This window comes from Elephas maximus, chromosome 5, assembly GCF_024166365.1.
Source record: "Elephas maximus indicus isolate mEleMax1 chromosome 5, mEleMax1 primary haplotype, whole genome shotgun sequence".
Classification (NCBI taxonomy): Eukaryota; Metazoa; Chordata; class Mammalia; order Proboscidea; family Elephantidae; genus Elephas; species Elephas maximus.
The window spans coordinates 80,981,975-81,002,891 of record NC_064823.1 but is presented as its reverse complement, the minus strand read 5'-3'; the positions used below and the strand labels follow the sequence as shown (position 1 = coordinate 81,002,891).

General features: G+C 42.0%; 1 protein-coding gene across 9 annotated transcripts in view; it reads left to right on the top strand.

Moving 5' to 3' along the window:
- Window positions 1-15,158: 15,158 nt before the first annotated feature.
- The window catches only part of FAM47E (family with sequence similarity 47 member E), a 68,823-nt gene continuing 63,064 nt past the window's right edge, over window positions 15,159-20,917 (top strand). For 4 of the 9 annotated variants that reach the window (XR_007517651.1, XR_007517652.1, XR_007517650.1 and 1 more), the window contains exons 1-3: window positions 15,161-15,283; window positions 16,433-16,781; window positions 19,157-19,296. Coding sequence is in view for 6 of the 9 variants with exons in the window: in XM_049885965.1 (XP_049741922.1) it covers window positions 15,210-15,283; window positions 16,433-16,781; window positions 19,157-19,296 (563 nt within the window). In the remaining 3 variants the exon portion in view is untranslated. Of the gene's footprint in view, window positions 15,284-16,432; window positions 16,782-19,156; window positions 19,297-20,917 lie in introns of all 9 variants that reach the window. The other 5 variants (XM_049885962.1, XM_049885961.1, XM_049885964.1 and 2 more) reach the window with 3 other exon arrangements.

The window sequence follows — 20,917 nt, the reverse complement described above, 5'->3', positions numbered from 1 at the left end:
TCTCTGGTAAGATTTATTCCTAAGCATTTTATCTTCTTGAGGGCTACTGTAAATCTTCTTGAGGGCTACTGTAAATCTTCTTGAGGGCTACTGTAAATGGTGTTGATTTGGTGATTTCCTCCTTGATGTTCTTATTGTTGGCGTGGAGGAATCCAGCTGCTTTTTGTGTGTTTTTCTTGTATCCTGGTACTCTGCTGAACTCTTCCATTAATTTCAGTAGTTTTGCTGAGGATTCTTTAGGGTTTTCTGTGTATAAGATCATGTCATCCGCAAATAGAGATATTTTTATTTCTTTATTTAGCCTAATAGCTCTGGCTAGGACCTCCGGCACAATGTTGAGTAAGAGTGGTGATAAAGGGCATCCTTGTCTGGTTCCCGAACTCAAGGGGAATGCTTTCAGACTCTCTCCATTTAGGATGATGTTGGCTGTTGGCTTGGTATAAATACCCTTTATTATGTTGAGGAGTTTTCCTTCTACTCCTATTTTGCTGAGAGTTTTTATCATGAATGGGTGTTGAACTTTGTTAAACGCCCTTCCTGCATCAATTGATAAAATCACGTGGTTCTTGTCTTTTGATTACATTAATTGTTTTTCTAATGTTGAACCATCTCTGCATATGTGGTATGAATCCCACTTGGTCATGGTGAATTATATTTTTGATATGTTGTTGAATTCTATTGGCTAGAATTTTGTTGAGGATTTTTGCATCTAAGTTCATTAGGGATATAGGTTTGTAATTTTCCTTTTTAGTGGTGTCTTTACCTGGTTTTGGTATCGGGGATATGCTGGCTTCATAGAATGAATTTGGGAGTATTCTGTCCTTTTCTATGCTCTGAAATACCTTTAGTAGTAGTGGTGTTAACTCTTCTCTGAAAGTTTGGTAGAACTCTGCAGTGAAGCCGTGCAGGCCAGGGCTTTCTTTTTGTTGGGAGTTTTTTGACTACCTTTTTAACCTCTTCTTTTGTTATGGGTCTATTTAGTTGTTCTACCTCTGTTTGTGTTAGTTTAGGTAGGTAGTGTTCTAGGAATTCATCCATTTCCTGTAGGTTTTCAAATTTGTTAGAGCACAATTTTTCGTAGTAATCTGGTATGATTCTTTTAATTTCAGTTGCGTCTGTTGTAATATCGCCCACCTCATTTCTAATTCGGATTATTTGCTTCCTCACCTGTTTTTCTTTTGTCAGTTTGGCCAATGGTTTATCAATTTTGTTAATTTTTTCAAAGAACCAGCTTTTGCTATTGTTAACTCTTTGAATTGTTTTTCTTTCATTTAATTCTGCTCTAATTTTTATCATTTGCTTTCTTCTGGTGCCTGAGGGTTTCTTTTGTTGCTCTCTTCCTATGTGTTCAAGTTGTAGGGATAATTCTTTGATTTGTCCCTTTCTTCTTTTTGGATGTATGCATTTATTGATATAAATTGACCTCTGAGCACTGCTTTCGCTGTGTCCCAAAGGTTCTGATAGAAAGTGTTTTCATTCTTATTGGATTCTATGAATTTCTTTATTCCATACATAATGTATTCTATGACCCAGTCATTTATGAGCAGGGTATTGTTCAGTTTCTAAGTGTTTGATTTCTTTTCCCTGCTTTTTCTGTTATTGATTTCTACTTTTATGGCCTTATGGCCAGAGACGGTGCTTTGTAACATTTTGATGTTTTGGATTCTGCTAAGGCTTGCTTTATGCCCTAATATGTGGTCTATCTAGGGAGTGTTCCATGTACACTAGAAAAGAAAGTATACTTGGCTGCTGTTGGGTGGAGTGTTCTGTATATGTCTATGAAGTCAGGTTGGTTGATTGTGGCATTTAAATCTTCGCGTCTTTATTAAGCTTTTTCCTGGATGTCCTGTTCTTCACTGAAAGTGGTGTGTTGAAGTCTCCTACTATAATTGTGGAGCTGTCTATCTCACTTTTCAATGCCATTAGAGTTTGTTTCATGTATCTTGCAGCACTGTCATTGGGTGCATAAATATTTAACATGGTTATATCCTCCTGGTATATTGTCCCTGTAATCATTATATAGTGTCCTTTGTTGTCCTTTGTGGTGGATTTAATTTTAAAGTCTATTTTGCCAGAAGTTAATACCGACACTCCTGCTCTTCTTTGATTCTTGTTTGCTTGATATATTTTTTTCCATCCTTTGAGTTTTAGTTTGTGTCTCTAAGTCTAAGGTGTGTCTTTTATAGGCAGCATATAGACAGATCGTGTTTTTTGTAATCCATTCTGCCACTCAGTCTCTTTATTGATGCATTTAGTCTATTTACATTCAGCGTAATTATGGATAGGTGTGAGTTTAGTGCTATTGTTTTGATGTCTTTTTTGTGTATTGTTGACAGTTTCTTTTTCCCACTTAATTTTTTGTGCTGAGTAGTTTATATATTGTCTTTTGCTCTTATTTGTTTTTGTTGATTTTGTTTCTGAGTCTCTATTTTTTTCTTGTATTTTATTTTGATGAGTAGGATAGTTAGTCCCCTTTGTGGTTACCTTAATATTTACCCCTGTTTTTCTAAGTTTAAACCTAACTTTTATTTCTTTATATTTCCTTGTCTTCCTCTCCATGTGAAAGATCTATGACTACATTTCTTAGTCCCTCTTTATTGTTTTATTGTTGCCTTCTTTTACATAATAACATCGCTGTTTCTCTGTTTTGAGCTTTTTTTATCTTGATTTATTTCTGTGATTTCCCTCTCTGGGTTAACATCTGATTGTTCTGTCTAGTGTTCTGGTCTTGGTTTGATACCTGATATTATTGATTTTCAAACCAAAGGACTCCCTTTAGTATTTCTTGTAGTTTTGGTTTGGTTTTCCCAAATTCCCTAAACTTCTGTTTATCTGGAAGTGTCCTAATTTCACCTTCATATTTGAGAGACAGTTTTGCTGGATATACGATTCTTTGCTAACAATTTTTTTCCTTCAATGCTTTATATAAGTCATTCCATTGACTTCTTGTCTGCATGGTTTCTGCAGAGTAGTCCGAGCTTATTCCTGTTCACTTTCCTTTGTAGGTGACTTTTTGTTTATCCCCAAGCTGCTCTTAAAATTTTCTCTTTATCTTTGGTTTTGGCAAGTTTGATTATAATATGTTTTGGTGACTTTCTTTTAGAATCTACCTTATGTGGAGTTTGATGAGCATCTTGGATAGATATCTTCTCATCTTTCACAGTATTAGGGAAGTTTCCTGCCTACAAATCCTTAACATTTCTCTCTGTATTTTCCATTGTCCCTCCCTGTCGTGGCACTACAATCACTGTAGGTTATTTCTCTTGATAGAGTCCCACATGATTCTTAAGGTTTCTTCATTGTTTTAATTCTTTTATCTGATTTTTCTTCAAATATATTGGTGCCATGCACTTTATCTTCAAGCTCACCAATTCTGCCTTCTACTTGCTGAATTCTGCTCCTCTGACTTTCTATTGAGTTGCCTAATTCTGTAATTTTATTGTTAATCTTCTGAATTTCTGATTGCTGTCTGTCTATGGATTCTTGTAGCTTATTAAATTTTTTCATCATATTCTTGAATAGCCTTTTTAATTTCTTCAACTACTTTATCTGTGTATTCCTTGGCTTGTTTTGCATATTGCCTGATCTCCTTCCTAATTTCATTCCTGATGTCTTGAAGGGTTCTATATATTAATCTTTTGAATTCTGCTTCTGGTAATTCCTGGAAGGTACCTTCATCCAGAACATCCATTGATTCTTCATTTTGAGAGCTTGTTGCGGCAATCATGGTCTGTTTCTTTATGTGACTTGATATTGACTGCTGTCTCTGAGCCATCTATAAGTTATTGCATTAGCTTATTTTATATTTGCTTACTGTATCCTAGCTTCTTGCTTTGTTTTGTTTTGATATGCCCAAATGGGTTGCTTGAGTGAGCTAGCTTGGTTATTTTCGCATTTGAAGCTCTGACCTCCTGTCCCCAGATTGCTAGGGCTGTTATCAGGTATATCAGTGTAGGAGTCCATTCACTTTTCTTGTATGAATTCAGCTCAGGTGTCCAGGTAGCTGATCATCAATTGTGTGGTACAGGCTCTGTCCAATAGCCTTAGACGGGCAGGGGTGATTGGTATAGGTACCAGTATCTGGTTGCAGCAGGCTGTCACACTCTGCACAAGGCAGGGGGCTTACAACCATTTCCTGAATATCTGTGAGGAAAGCGCGTCCCTGTTCCCTAGAGCATACAGGTGGGTTGGTTCTGCAGATGGACTCTGGGCACCCAATGCTTTTGTTTGTAAGGATTGGGAAGTACCAGTCATCCTTGGAACCCGTCACGGGTGGCTGGGTGATCTGGTGGAGCCACTAGTCCTTATGCCCTTATGTGGGTAGGTGAGCACCCTATTTAATAGGAAAAGTGGTGTCAAATATCAAACACCCACCTCTTCACTGCACAGCTGAAACAGTTGCAGTCTGCCAACGAGGGCCTATTCTCCTGAAATAGGCCCACACAGGTCCATGCAGGGTGGAAAGGTATTCCAAGTCCATGGACTGTTTATACCTGGGCAGGAGCCAGTTCTGTCCTGAGCTTCCCCGGTAAGTGGAGCTGGCAAATTATCTTTTCCCGCAATTGTGAATTTATTCCTACTCCAAGGCTGGGAGGATGGCTCAGGGTGCTCTCAGGTTCAGGGAAATCAACAGCCACTGAAGCTGGCTTGAGAGCTGGGGGTGCGGTAAAATACACGCAAGTACTTAGCTTTTGCTGAGAGTGCCGTTAGTCTCTAGTTCTGGAGGTGTGAGTAGGCTGTGTGGCTCACTGCTTTTCCCTGAGGAAACTGTGGCCGAATGCTACATCAGCCCACCGCAGCCACTCCCAGGAATGGTGCCTGAGGGTTCCCAGCAATTCAGATCTGGTAACTCCTTTCCACTTCTGAACTGTCTCTCCCTCCCACTGCCGCTTAGTCCATTTACTAACTTTGCCTTTGATGTTCACAGCTCCTAGCTTGTCATAATTATAATCGTTTCACTTGTTTTTTCGGGGCTTTGTTGTAAGAGGGATTGCAGGAAGCATCTGGCTATTCCGCCATCTTGGCCCTGCCTCCCAATGGTTCAAATTTAACGGTAGAGTCAACCACTTCAAATATTTTTCATGAATAAAGATATATATTAATTACAAATTGTAACGATATACCATTGAGAACATGAAAGAGGTCTTCTCTTTCCCTTAACTATTGAACTTGCACTTCACCCTGGTTGGACCAATCTCAATTGACTTAAGGTAGTTTATGGTCCATGCCTGAACCAGTCACTGAGAGAATGAGATTATAGTGGTTGATTTATGCTAATCAGAGTCAATTCTTAAAGCTGTTGGGTCATTCTCCCAAAAAAGTGACAACTACACAGTGGGGAAGGGGCATGATAATTGCTGGAGAGGCATCTATAATGTCCACTGAAAATGCTGTGTGTTTGTAATAAAATATAAGTATTAAAAATAGTAATGAAGCTGGGTACTTAATAGAAGGCAGACTATGAAGAGAGTTATATTGTAGGTGAAACAGGGAAGGAAAGATTTCTTCTAACTAGGAGTACCTGTGAACATCTCTGGGAGGATGTGGCGTTAGAGTTGGGACTTCAAAGACAGTAGTGGAGACCCGCTATGAAAGGATTTTTAGGCAAAGGGTACATGCAGTGAAAGGAGTTGCTTTATGGGGACTTTTGCCTTGATTCTTTGGAAAAAACAGCTTGAAAATTTTTCCCATAAGCCCTGAGGAGTTGCCTTTGCCCTAGTTTTCTACCCCGGATGGTTTGTTACTTTTGTCCAGGTTGATTGACATTTCTTAGATAAGCTGTAAACAACTTGAGTTTTAATACTTTTTCTCTGGCCCTTGGCTGCAGTCTACCCAGTGATTGGTATGCACCTTGCAGGGATTGACCAATATACTAAGCAAATGAATGACTATAGAATATGCAAATGAAGTTACTATAGCCTACTGTGCAAATGAAGTGTCTGTGGCCTACCAAGAGTGAATTGGTCAGTCCGTGGCCTGGGTGGGTGGGCCATGCCTTAAAATTGACTAGAAGTTTTTGTATATATGCAGCCAACCCCATAGACGTTTTTCAGACAGGAAGCAGGAGGAAGCAGAAAGGAGAAAAGGCAAGAGAGAAGAAGCAGAGAGAAATGAGGCAAGCATAAATCAGCCACCATAATCTCATTCTCTCAGTGACTGGTTCAGGTATGGACCATAAACTAGCTTAAGCCAAATGAGATTGGTCCAACCAGGGTGAAGTGCAAGTTCAACAGTTAAGGGAAAGAAAAGGCCTCTTTCATTCTCTCAATGATATACAATTACAATTTGTAATTAATATGTATTTTTATTCATGGAAAAAATTGAAGTGGTTGACTCTACCATTAAACTTGAACCATTGGAGGGCAAGGAACCTCCTAAAGGAGCTATAACATGGGTCAAGGGCAATAACACTGAAGACAGAGACAGACCCAGAAGGAGCCTTGTGGCAGAGTGGGTGGTGACAGATGGCAGGGCCTAGAGGAGCCTGTCCTCAGGCGATGAAGAAAAGGCCTGTCCTTGGGGGGCTGAGAGGAGACCTGCATGGCTGAGAGGGTGTGTGCATAGCAGAGAGAAGGGCTTGCTTGCTTGTATAGCTGAGAGGAGCTGAGAGAGCTGTTCCGTGCTGAAGAAGGGAGACTTTTGCCTGTATGCTTCCTGATTCTGATCCTGAGTTGTAGCCTGTTTATCCTGATCCCTAGTTGTACCCTGTTCCTTAATAGAACACTTAACTGTAACTATGGTCCGTGAGTTCTGTGTGACCATTGCAGTGGGTTATTGAACCCAGCAAAGAAGTAGAGAGTGCCATGGGAGGGATGGCTGGTGTCAGAGTTGGTTAAAAGGTTGGAGAGTGGAGATATGTCTGACCTCCACCTCATAGGAATCAGTTTTGGGCGGATCCCGGTTATTATGCCCCTTGTCTTAGAATAAATGCAAACTTCTCATGCTTATATTCAAAGACTCCCACATCTGGCCTGCTTTCCTATTTTTTATTTCCCACTCCACCTCTTCTATGAAGTTAGACGGGTACTACCACTACTACCGCCACCATTTTACAGTACAACATGAACAAATTTAAAGAGGCAAGGGCATGGAAATTGTCTTAGTTTATTAGTGTAGTTGTAACATAAATACCATAGTAAAAAAAAAAAAAAAAAAAGAACCCATTCCCGTCAAGTTGATTCTGACTCATAACAACCCTATAGGACACACAGAGTAGAATTGCCCCATAGGGTTTCCAAAGCTGTAATCTTTATGAAAGCAGATTGCCACATCTTTTCCTGCAGAGCGGCTGGTGGGTTCAAAATGCCAACCTGTCAGCCACCAAGTTCTTTATAACCACTGCAGTATTAAAAAAGAGCTCCTTAAATACCATAGTAGGTGGCTTTAAAGAGCAGAAATTAATTTTCTCACAGTTTAGAAGCCTAAATTCAGGGCTCCATCTATTGGAGAAGGCTCTCTTTCTGTCAGCTCTGGGGAAGATCCTTGTCTCTTTCAGTGTCTGCAGTCCCACCTTCACTTGGTTCCTTGGCAATCTTCATGTGGCATCTGTTTTCCCCAGTTTGTGTTTGCTTATCTCTGAACTCTTTAAACTCAGAAGTGATTAAGTTTAGGACATACCCTATATTGATATGGCTTCATTATATAGCAAAGAAAATCCTATTTTCAAATAGGATTATATCCACAGGTATAGGGGTCAGGATACCAACACATAATTTTGAGGGACACAATTCAATCTATAAGAGAAGAGAAGAATGGAAAGTAGAATGATATAATTAGAAATGAGGTGGGGTTGGAAATAAGAAAAAATAGGTAAGCAGGCCAGATGTGGGAGTCTTTGAATATAAGGATGGGAAGTTTGCATTTATTCGGTATCTAACGGGGAGCCATGGAAAGTTTTAAGGAAGGCTTTGGCATTATCAGGTCTGTGCTTACCAACAGTCTAAAGAGACTCTCTATCAGGGTTGACTGAGGTCAGGGCCAAGCATCTGCAGTTTACCTTGCGTGAGGGTGGTGTTTCCAAGACTGGCTCAGTCTTTGGGGACTGGGGAAAGAGTTTCATTGGCCCTCACTTCCATGTTGGATTTTGGCCTAGCTCAGGGAAAACATTTCTACCATTCTACAAATATGAGTGTGGTCTTTCCAAGATGGACAACAACTGCTCTGTGGGTTGGCTGAGGAAACTGCCAAGGATGTTTAACTCTTCGATTCACACTTAATTTCAGCACAGTTACTAGAGAAAGGCAGGTTTCCTAGATTCCTGACTCAGCTTGAAGCTGTCAACTAATAGGTTCTTGTCAAGCAGACTAGCAAATTGAAGTCAGCCAGACACAGGTTTGGAAGAACAGAAAGGCTTATTCACAATTTGGCAGGTCTGGTGACCTAAGGCTGCCAGCTCCCTGAACCAGGGCAGATTTGCTCCTTTTATAGGGAGTGACATACATATGTATGACAGTGAGGGGAGGATCTTCAGTCTTTTGATGCATGCTCAGTCTGCATAATTTTAGTGAATGGGTTTTTGCCCACAGCTCTAAAATTCCTGCGCACAGCCCTGAAAAAAAATGACCTCACAGGGCTACTCCCACCCCAGGAAGGTCATATAGTGGGTAGATTCAGAGTCAGTGTGCCTGTGCCTCGGCCTGCTGCCTGGAGAAGACAAGAAACCTGGGGATTGACCAATCATAGTGAAGTGCTGTAAAAGTTGTAGCAAAAATGTAGCAAGAGTAGACTGTTGTGGAAAACAACTATTATGGGATGGTTAATAACCCTTTCATGACTGCCTGCTTCAAGCCCACGTTATCACCTAGAACTCAGCAGGTGAAGGAACTATGAGGCCAGCAAGGAGCAGACTGAAAAGAGGCAATTCAAAGGAATCATTTGCACCTGCATAGGCCCAGATTCCCAGGGAAGTCTAGGAGGGGTGTGATGAAAAAGTGATGGGAAGGAGAAAAAGAGGATGCTTACCCAGGTTAGGTCCCAAGTCATTACTTTATAATATACTTTTGACTCCAAGTGTACTCCAGTGGTAATAAAAGCACATTAAATATTTACCCAGGCAAATGCAGTTTGTTCACTAAGACAAAAATTCTGTGAAATCATTTTTGGAGGTTACACTCTTCATCTTAGATCTCCTGGAAAGTCCCTTGAACAGCTCCAGGGCTAACAACCCTCTCCTTATGTCGGAAGGGAAAAAGAGCAACATCTTATTGCCCAGAGTAAACAGAACAAGAACTGATAGAGGAAGCGTGTGACCTGTATGTGCTTGCAAGCTTGTGTTGCTAACAAATATTTTCTATGCTTATAAAAATACAGTAAGGAATGCAAACAACCTATGGATAAACCCATGGAATGTTTTTGAACAAGTACTTCTTGAGTACTTCCTTTGTGCTAGGCACATGATTAAAAATACTTCATATTCATGTTGTCCACTATGGTAGCCAGTAGCCACATGTGGCTATTTGAGTACTTGAAGTGTGGCTAGTCCAAATTGAGATGTGCTGAAAGTAAAATGCACAGTGGATTTCAAAAAACTAGTATGAACAAGAATGTAAAATATCTCACTAATAATTTTTTGTTGACTACATACTGAAATCATAGTATTTTGGATACACTGGTTTAAATAGAATACATTATTAAAATTAATTTTATGTGTTTCTCCTTACTTTTAAAATATGACTACTGAAACCAAAAAACCAAACCTGTTGTTGTCGAGTCGATTCTGACTCATAGCTACCCTACAGGACAAAGTAGAAATGCCCCATACAGTTTCCAGGGAGCACCTGGTGTATTCAAACTGCTGACCTTTTGATTAGCAGCCGTAACTCTTAACCACTACACCACTGGGGTTTCCAATATGACTACTAGAAAATTTAAAATTACTTAAATGGCTCACCTTTGTGGTTTGCATTATAGTTCCACTGGGGAGCACAGCTTTAGATTATCCCCATACTACATCCCCATATCAACCTTATAGCATAGACTATTATTAGGCCCATTTTACTGAAGAAGAAACTGCTGAGCTACCTGACATGTAACTGGGAATCATGGCCTAACCAACTTGACACATATTTTTGGGGGGCACAGTTCAATCTATGACATATACATTTTGAATTTATACAAATGATATTGTAGTATAAATCTCATTCACTTTCCTTTTTTAGACACATCTGGTAACTTGCCCAGCATTAGGTAGTGGTAGGGCTGTGATTCAAACCCAGATTAATCTTAGCCACTATACTGTATTGCCTCTTCAGCTTGATTTATGATTCAAATTTTTTCTGGTTGACTCAAGTGTGGAACTCTGGGTTAAGATGTGTTGCCCCCTAATTGTTTTCGTGAGCTTGGGTAATTATCTTAATTTCCTCGTGTCATTAGATACACGTCTAATGAGTCTAATAAGCCCCTGAAGCATTACTGTTTTATTTGAATGGCTTCATTGACTTCGCAACCTATGGAAACAAAGGTTCAATTCAATTTAACATATGTTAATGTACAATTATGAAAAGGCCCAAATAACACCATCAAATATGTTAAACATTATATTTGCAGTAGTACCAGAGTTAATGGATAAAACACATTTTAACTTCTCCACTTGTAAAATGAAAATAATAACATTTACTTTATGCTTAATACATAAGAGATACAGTATGGTTTTTATGATATAATTTATAATATTGGAGCCTGTACCTATGATTATTTTTCAAGTATTTCTATAAAAGTTTCTTTATAACCCCTTACACGTAAAGAATCTGCTACAATTTGAATGATTCTAGAACAAGAAAATCATACCAAGTTTAGAAATAAAAGCAAGAGAAAGTAAACCTGGTGCCAATGTTAAGTATTTCATTTCTCTTATTGTCTTATTTAAGGAGCCCTGGTGGCTCAATGGTGAAGAGTGTGGCTGCTAGCCAAAAAGTTGTAGGTTTGAACCTACCCGCCGCTCCACAGGTGAAAAGATCTGGCCATCTGCTCCCGTAAAGATTCTGAACCGAACCTAACGTGTTGCCATCGAGTCAATTCCAACTCATAGTGACCCTATACGGTCTGGGAAACTCTATAAGGCAGCTCTACTCTATCCTATAGAGTTGCTTTGAGTCAGAATTGACTTGAGGGCACACAACAACAGCATTGTCTTATTTTAACTACACTGGTGGGAATTCAAGTCCTCCCGAAGACACTTCAAATGTTCCTATGTGGAATTCTTTCAGTGCATATATTGACCATAATCTGAGCCCTACTCCAGAAAGCAGCTCATCCTTTGAGGCCATAGGTGACCCTTGAAAGCCTGAAGCGGGATTTTTGGTATCATTTTTTTCAGACACAAGATTCCAAAGAGTAATTGCTATTCACATCTGAGTGCAGCTGACAAGAAATCATGAGACCTAGAATCTTTTAGAATCCTCTTCAAGCTAAGTTCACATAAATTTGCTGAGGAATTTTGACAATGCCCTGCTTTATCCAGCGTCTGTCACTGTAGCTCTGGCTCCTTCCCTCACCAGCTGCTGCATGTTTTTGTTGTTATTACTACAAACTAACTTGGCTTTGGAGAAGGTATTGTTTCAGCATTCCACAACCTACAATGTGTTCTTTGAAGTTCCGTCTCAGTGCCACCTAGAAACTTTTCTTTTTCCACTTCAGAGTCAGATCATTGGCTAACCTTGTCCCTTGATTCATGACACTCCATTATCATTTGCAAGGCCCCTCTTATTATACATTATCCATTTCTTTTCATTCCCATTCTCCACTACCATTCCTCTGCCCTTTCCACTGGCAATCATTCTAATGTGCTTGAAGCATATCCTTCACTTCATATGAGTTCTTGTAAAATGTACATATATGCTTACTTAGTCATCTAGTGGTGCTATAACAGAAATACCACAAGCAGATGGCTTTAGCAAAGAGAAATGTATTCTCTCTCAGTCTGGTAGGCTACAAGCCCAAATTTAGGCTGTCAGCTTCAGGGGAAGGCTTTCTCTGTCAGCTCTGGAGGAAGGTCCTTGTCATCAGTCTTCCCTTGGTCTGGGAACTTCTCCACACAGGAACTCTGGGTCTGAGGGATGAGCTCTGCTCCCCGCATTGCTTTATTGGTGGTATGAGGTCCCTATTCCCCTTTTGCTTCTCTTTCATCTCTTGTAAGATAAAAGATGGTGCAGGCCACACTCCAGGGAAACTCCCTTTACATTGAATCAGTTGTGACCTTAGTTAGGGTGTTACATTCCCACCCTAATCCTCTTTAACATAAAATTACAATCACAAAATGGAGGACAACCACACAATACTGGGAATCATGGCCTAACCAAGTTGACACATATTTTTAGGGGCAAAATTCAATCCATGACATATACATTTTAAATTTATATAAATGATATTATAGTATAAATCTCATTCACTTTCTTTTTTCATTGATCACCACATTTAAAAAGTCTATGTCGCTAAGCGTATATCTAGACTGTTGCCTCTAATTCACCTGAATTTAGAGACCATCTCAAGAATAGAGTTGATGCATTGAACACTAATGACCAAAGACCAAGTGAGTTGTGGAATGACATCAAGGACATCATACATGAAGAAAGCGAAAGGTCATTAAAAAGAAAGAAAAAAAAAAAGACCAAAATGAATGTCAGAGGAGACTCTGAAACTTGCTTTTGAGTGTAGAGAAGCTAAATGGAAAGGAAGAAATGAAGTAAAAGGGCTGAATGGAAGCTTTCAAAGGGCAGCTCAAGAAGACAAAGTATTATAGCAAAATGTGCAAAGATCTGAAGTCAGAAAACCAATAGGGAACACACTCGGCATTTCTCAAGCTCAAAGAGCTGAAGAAAAAATTCAAGCCTCGAGTTGCAATATTGAAGGAGTCTACAGGCAAAAAACTGAATGACACAGGAAGCATCAAAAGAAGATGGAAGGAATACACAGTCATTTTACCAAAAAAAGTGACTGACATCCAACAATTTCAGGAGGAAACAAGGGTGCTGAAGGAAGAAGTCCAAGCTGCACTTAAGAGGCATTGGTAAAAAACAAGGCTCCAGGAATTGATGGAATTCAAATTGAGATGTTGAGTCGGTTCCAATTCGTGCTGACCTTATGTATAACAGAACAAAATGTTGCCCAGTCCTTCACCATCCTCACAATTGTTGATATGTTTGGGCCCACTGTTGCAGCTGTTGTGTCAATTCATCTGTCATGGACTGAATTATGTCTTCCCAAAAATGTGTGTGTTAACTTGGTTAGGCCATGATTCCCAGTATTGTGTGGTTGTCCTTCATTTTGTGATTGCAATTTTACGTTAAAGAGGATTCGGGTGGGATTGTTAACACCCTTACCGCGTCACATCCCTGATCCAGTGTCAAGGGAGTCTCCCTGGGATGTGACCTGCACCGCCTTTTCTCTCTCAAGAGATAAAAGGAAAGGGAAGCTAGCAGAGAGCGAGGACCTCATACCACAAAGAAAGAAGTGCCGGGAGCAAAGCGCACCCTTTGGACCTGGGGCCCTTGTGCAGAGAAGCTCCTAGTCCAGGGAAAGATTGACGAGAAGGCCGACAGAGAGAGGAAGCCTTCCCCTACAGCCAATACCCCGAATTTGGACTTTTAGCTTACTTTACTGTGAAGAAATAAATTTCTCTTTGTTAAAGCCATTCACTTGTGGTATTGCTGTTATAGCAGTACCAGATAACTAAGACGCCATCTCAGGGTTTCCCTCCTTTTTACTGACCGTCTACTTTATAAAACATGTCATTCTCCAGCAACTGGTCTTTTCTGATAACATGTCCTCACTTTTAAGGCGCGTCTTAGCTGCACTTCCTCCAAGACTTGCTTGTTCATTCTTCTGGCAGTACACGGTATATTGATTATTTTTCCCCAACACCACAGTTCGAAGGCATCAATTCTCTTCTACCTTTTCATTTTCTGGCTTTCACATGCACATGAAGCTGTTGGAAAGGCCATGGCTTGGGTCAGGTGCACCATAGTCATTAAAGTGACATCTTTGCTTCTTAAAATGTTGAAGAGGTCTTTTACAGCAGATTTGCAGGCAGATACTATTATTTTCCCCATTTTCAGAGCAGGAAATCAATGAAGCCAAAAAAGCTTGTTACTTACCCAGGACTGCATAATTATTAAGTGGGAGAGACAGGATGCAACTCAGGCAGACTACTGGGCTCTCCCCTGTGCAATAGATGATATACAGGTATTTAATAGATTCTCAAATATGAAGCTAATTTATTTGCAGAGAGGTTGAAAATGCGATTCTAGCTAAATGACTGCAAAGATGATCCCACCATAGCAGTCATGGAGCTCTGGTGGCAAAGTGGTTAAGCGTTTGGCTGCTAACCATAAAGGCAAGCAGTTCGAATCTACCAGCCGCTCCTTGGAAACCCTACGGGGCAGCTCCACTGTGTCCTGTAGAATTGCTATGAGTCGGAATTCACTCATGGCAACAGGTTTGGTTTGGTTTTGGTATAGCAGTTATATTTTAACTACTGCAATAATTTTGGAATAGGAGAGTGCCATGCTGCTGTTTCCTCTGGAAGCAATGCTTATATTTAAATCAGGGACACTCAGAAGCGGCATGAGAATTTCCAAACCACATTTTCATTTCTATTACAGGGGCACCTGCCTCCCCGGGGCAGCTGTAAGGTAACCATGAGGCAGCGTTGCTCTCTTTTCACTGCTAAAAGTGGGTGGAGGCAAAAGAATCAACGCAAGAGCTAGAAGGGACTCTGAAAATCTGCTGGTGACTACATACAAATGCCCCACCTTCAATTTACCGAGGCGATGAGGCCCAGGGAGTTCCAGGACCTCCAGGAAAACAAATCCGTGCTAACAGGATTCCCCGCCATTTAGAATTCAGTCTTTTCTTTTTCCTGTCTCTTGCTATTTCTCTCTCCCTCTGCTTTCTTCTTTCCTTTCCTTCAACGAATATGTTTTTAAAAAAATAGTAGTGAGCAAAAAAGTTTCAGTGGGAAGAAGATGAACATCCCTTCACAAAAGATTAAAAGATAATAAAACCAAGGACCGGATCCTTCTTCCGTGCCCAGCTGCGATCTACCGCCATTGGGGCAGGCGACAGCTAGGCCCGGGTTGGGGCTGCGCTGGGTAGGTCCGCACCGGGGGAGATCGAGGGCTGCGCGTGCCTACGCGGTCTCCTAGCGACCGGACCGGCCGGCCAGGAAAACAAACCACCCAAGCCCGGGCTTTCGCGCAGGATCCAGGGACATCATGGCGGACCGTCGGCGGCTGTTCCGGCCCGTGGGGCACGATCTGGTGCCGGTGGGCATGAACTACAGGCCCCGGTAAGCGCGCCGCGCAGGGCCGGGGGCGCACCCCGAGGTTCCCGCATGGGGGCGCATGGATCCCGTGTGGTGGCGCAGGGGGCCGCGAAGGCTCGGCATGATGTCCCTCCAGGCTCCCCGTTAGTGCTCCATCCACCTATATAATTATATGTAATGTAAAATAACAGCGCAAGGCGCTCCTCAGCCCAAAAAACCTTTCCTTTTGCTACCCTCACAACATCCCCATTCCAGATGAGAAGCTGATGGCCAGAGTCAACTGTGGAGACTAGCTTAGCTGAGGACTCTGAGGTCTCTTGCCAAGACCCACTCTGGTTTTCCTTTGGTTAGCGATTTGTTCTACCAGACAATCTGGGCGGGGGCGGGGGGGGGGGGTGGAGCGGGGACGGAATACCCAAAAAGCAAGGTAAACATAAGCCCATTCTTACCTTGCTGACTGGGTCATCAGTACTTGTCAGGGACTGTAAATTTGAAAAGAGGCTTTGATTCTGTAGGAAGATGCTGTGGGATTGGGAGAGAGACAGATACTAGGCATATCTAGAAGCATAATCTTTTGATGTGGTGGAAAAATGTGAAATTGTTCACTACAGCTGATCTGGTAAGCAAGGTAAGCACTGTGCTCACCTTGCCTATTGGATAATCTGCCCCTGAGCCTGGGGCACCTGAATCCCTGGATTCGGTTTGAGGGTCTGCTGCAGGCCAAGCTTTTAGTCAAGCAGCTGGTCACTTTGGCCAAGCTGAGCCTGTGTTTGGTGGAGTGCTTCAGGTACCTGGGAGGTCTGTTGCCATTTTGATGTCACAGCCAAGGGGCAAGAGTACCAGGCTTTTTGCCTATGCTGATTTTTTTATTTATGAGGACCTCCAACCATTTGATTAGCAGCCAAGCACATTAACTGTTTGTACCACCCAGGGACTTTGGGATATGGCGATAAGATAGAATAAATACGACAGGAGAGGGGCTTTGGGCAGACCAGTGATTTGCCATGAACTAGGAGTATGCTTAACTCAACCCTCTTTATATGGAATCTCTTTCCCTGACTCCACCCTCTTCGCCCCTCCCTCACCCCCCAAAAGGTGACAGCCAACCTCATACAGTCTCCTCCTTCCACCCCAGTCCTTTCAGTCAGTATGACCAGGCATGTTGTCTTCCAGGTGCTTCCCAAAGCACAAGAACAGGCACAGGTGCAAGAATACCTCCCTGAACAGCCAACAGTGGATATTTGTGAGGAAGGGGCTGGACGACCTCAGGAAAGGCTGTCCCCCTTGCCAAGGTCTGATCACGAAGGGCCCTCAGGAGGGCTTTCTTCCCTTGATTTATCACCAAGTTCCCCCACCTGTCCCCAAAACACGGGAGAACAAACTGCCCAAGGAAGCAGCTGTGTTTGCCAAGCTCTCACCAGCCCAGCGAGCACGGAAGGCATTTATCGAGGACATTGAAGCCCACCTGGCCAGGCATCCCTTGGCCCTCTACCCGAATCTGGAAGACGATCTACCTGTAGAGGTAATGTCCTGTTCTAGGTTTGTGGGAGGGGGCGCACTGGTGCCTTGAAAATAATTCTTTCTAATGCCTGTGGAGTTAATTGTTGAAGGGGTGGATGTATATAAGGAGGAGAGGACATGAGTGCCCCTCCCGAGGGAAAGGGTTCTCATGGGGCTAGAGCAGCCTGCCTTTCTCTGCCCCCAAGAAATGTGAGTAGAAATAACATACATGCTTCTCCTTTTGATTCCTGTGAAATCATTCAAGTTTTACAGGTACAGCAAACCAGAAACATCTGTCTTCTTTTCCCTTGAAGTTCTACCAATCTATTTTGCTTTTTGACTTTGGGGGAAGAAATGATGGAGGAAATTGTTCAGTCTCTTGACACTTTAGGTTGGTGTTAGGAGGTATTCTTAAGTATGTGCTAACTGGTAGATAGAAGGCATATGAGAAAATGGGAGGTCACAGGCGAAGCTGTGGGTGCAGGCCTGCGCGGTGCTAACGGTTAAGTGCTAGACCATTAACCGACAGTTGGGTGGTTCTAAGCCATCCAGAGGCATCTCGAAAGAAAGGTCTGGTGATCTGCTCCTGAAAGGTCACAGCCATGAAAACCATATGGAGCAGTTCTACTCTGCCACACATGCGGTCACCATGAATTGGAATCAACAGCAATTAGTTTTACTGTTTACGGGAAACCCACCAAATTGTCAAGTAAGGGTTGGGCAGCTGCCCCATTACAGCACCAGTCTCCCAGGCCTCTTCTGACTTTCTGCGCCTTCATCTTTACTTAGCACATGTCTATTGTCCTCTGATCTCAAGATGGCTTCCACACCTCCAGGCTTCCAGTCTGTGTTTCAGGCAAGAAGATGGGGAAGGGGCAAAGGTTAAAGGGTGCATGCCAGCTGACTCTGTCCTTCTGAATAGGTAAATAATAGCTTTCCCAGGAGACTTCTCCTTATATCTCATCCATCTGACTACTAGGGAGTCCAGAAAATGGAGTTTTTTGATTGGGCATTACAGCTTGGACAAAATTCAGGTTCTGTTCAATTAAGGAAGAAAGGCAGAATGGATATTGGGCAGGCAAGTAGCAGTGCCTTCTACCCCCACCCTCTATTCTGCAGCCTGTTCCCTACACAGGGAGCACTGCAGTCATTCAGAAAGATAATTCCTATCATGTACTTCCTCTGTTCAAAGCCCTCCAATGGCCCCTTCTCACTCAGAGTAAAGCCAAAGTTCTTGTTGTGTCTGAAAGGCCCCACGGGCTCTGCTCTGCACCCTGCTCTTGCTTTGCTTTCCTTCCAAACTCATCACCTACTCCTCCTACTCCTTCGGCTGCACTCCCTCTGTTCCAGCCACTCTTGCCCCCTGACTTTCTGAGAACATTACCCTTATGTTCTGCTTCAGGCTTCTGTACTTGTTCTTGTGTCTGGGACACTTGCCCCAAGGTATGTGCTTGGCTTGTGCCTTCCCTTCCTTCAAATCTTGACAAATGTCGCTTTACTGGAGAGATCTATATAAAATAGCAGAGTCCCTGAGTGATGTGGAAACCTTGGTGGCAGAGTGGTTAAGAGCTGTGGCTGCTAACCAAAAGGTTGGCAGTTCAAATCCACGGGGTGCTCCTTGGAAACCTTATGTGGGAGGTCTACTCTGTCCTATAGGTTTGTTATGAGTCAGAATCGACTCGATGGCAATGGGTTTGGTTTTTTGGTTTTGGATGATGCAGACAGTTAACATGCTTGCTGCTAACCAAAAGGTTGGCGGTTTGAGCCTACTGAGACGTGCCTCAGAAGAAAGGCCTGGTGATTTAAAAAAAAAGTGATTTACTTCTGAAAAATCAGCCCTTGAAAACTCTATGGAGCACAGTTCCACTCTGACATACATGGGGTCACTATGAGTCGGAGTTGACTCGACAGCAACTGTATTTTGTGTGTGTGTGTGAGTGATTTTAATATAAAATACCACTTCCCTTCCACCCTCATTTTCCATTCCTTACTTACCATGCTCTATGTTTTCATCGCTACACTTTTCACCACCAGACACCTTACTAGAATAAACGCTCTAGAAAAGCAGGACTTTATCTGTTTCTTCCACTTGTGTGTCATCAATACCTGGCATGTGGTAAACCTGTTACCAGTTGCTGTCAAGTCGATTCCATCTCATAGCAACCCCATGTGTTACAGAGTGGAGCTGCTCCATAGGGTTTTCTTAGCTGTAATCTTAACAGAAGTAGATCGCCAGCTCTTTCTTCCCAGGTACTGCTGGGTGGATTTGAACCACCAAACTTTCAGTTAGTCGCTGATTGCTTAACCGTTTGTGCCACCCAGGGACTCTTTTAGGATTAAGGGACCCCATTTTTTCAGTCTATTTTTCTTCCCTCCAAGGCAATTTTGTGTTTGTAGCTCTTGTTAAAGGTACTGGAAGTGCTAGATCCTGACAGGAAGCTGGAGGACACATGGGCTTATTGTCAGGACATCAGGAAAAGGACGAAGGAACCCACAAAGTGTTTAAACAAAAATTCCGGAGAAGTCTCTCCGAGACGGTAAGTATTATCCTAGTAACCTCTGGCTCATCCCCGTCACCTGATGAAATATTCTAGGAATTACCTTCCCAAAGCCTCTCATTGTTAGAATAATCTAGAGAAACCTAAGTAATTAAGTTCCTGAGAAGAGAAAGGAGCCCTGGGCCCCACTCTGAATAATGCTTGTTTCTTAAATGGATGTGAATTATCCAGGAATGGAGCAAAGATTGTGCCTGCATGACTCCAGAACTGCTTGGCGATTGAAGAACTGCAGAAAACCCTTTTAATTAGCCTAAAATGATTCTTTGAATTTTCTATGGCAGAAGCTCTCTTATTCAACATGCCTGGGACCAGTAGTTGGTTGGATAACAAATAAAAAAAGAAGGTTAATACAGGAAACTGTAAAAAAATGATACTTAAGTACTTTGAAACATTTTAATGTCTTTCTTCTAAGATGCCTCTGGGTTGATTTAAAACATAACTTGCTAGTTCATACTCACTTGTTAGTCTTTTAATGTAAAGCCTTTTTTCTGAATATGAGTCTGCTGCCTAGAGTTCCTGGTTGTTTTTTTGAATAAACTGTACCAGTGATGCATGTTCTATGATTTCCGGTTTCCAGTTCTTTAAAGTGGAAAGTTGACTTAAAGACACTTGAGAAGTGATCTGAGATTTTTTGCAAATCTACAATGATTTTGCCCATACCTAATATGATGACAATTTTTTTTTATTGTGCTTTAAGTGAAAGTTTACAGTTCAAGTTAGTTTCTTATAGAAAAATTTATGCACACATTGTTATGTAACTCTAGTTGCTGTCCCTGTAATGTGACAGAACACCTCTCCTTTCCACCCTGAATTTCCCGTGTCCATTCAACCAGCTCCTGTCCCTTTTTGGCTTCTCATCTCACCTCTGGACAGGTGCTACCCATTTAGTCTCATGTGTCTACTTGAGCTAAGAAGCACCCTCTTCATGAGTATCATTTTATGTCTTACAGTCCAGTCAAATATTTTGATGACAATTTTTTAATAAAAAGTTCACCTTCATGGAATCTTTCCAAAGCATTAAGCTTAATTTTCATAGAAACAACTCTCTTTATGTATCACTCTTGTTTTCTCAATTCACATAGTATTTAATTAAATATCGTAAATGTAATAAATATGCTTGACATAAATAGATTCATGATAAAACTTTTGACTTTTGAAATCAGATGGCTTCACTGGTGGGAGCTGAAGAGTGTGGGTGATCTAGAGAGCAGCCTATTCACAGCAGCAACAGCGTTTACAGAGGTGGGGACCATAGTCCGTGTGTCTACTATGGGCATGTAGAGCTTTGTAAGTTACCTACGTGGAGGTGGATTAAGGGAAAATCCACTGTATTAAATTATTTTTGTATGTTAGGGGGAGACACGTCTTCCTCACACCTGATGTTTTGTCTCAGGTGAAGGGAACTCCACTGTTGTGACACTTCCGGCCCCTCAGCCTACTCACTCACTCTACCTCCTGGTGAATTAGGGAGAACAACTGGACACACTCATCTCAGCACTGCCCTTCTTCTACTTGGGAGCAAAACAGCCCATGGAAAGCACACGTTCTTTTCTGTTCCTTCTTTTTGATAGGCTGGGGGAAAGAGTCTGCCAGTTTCTGG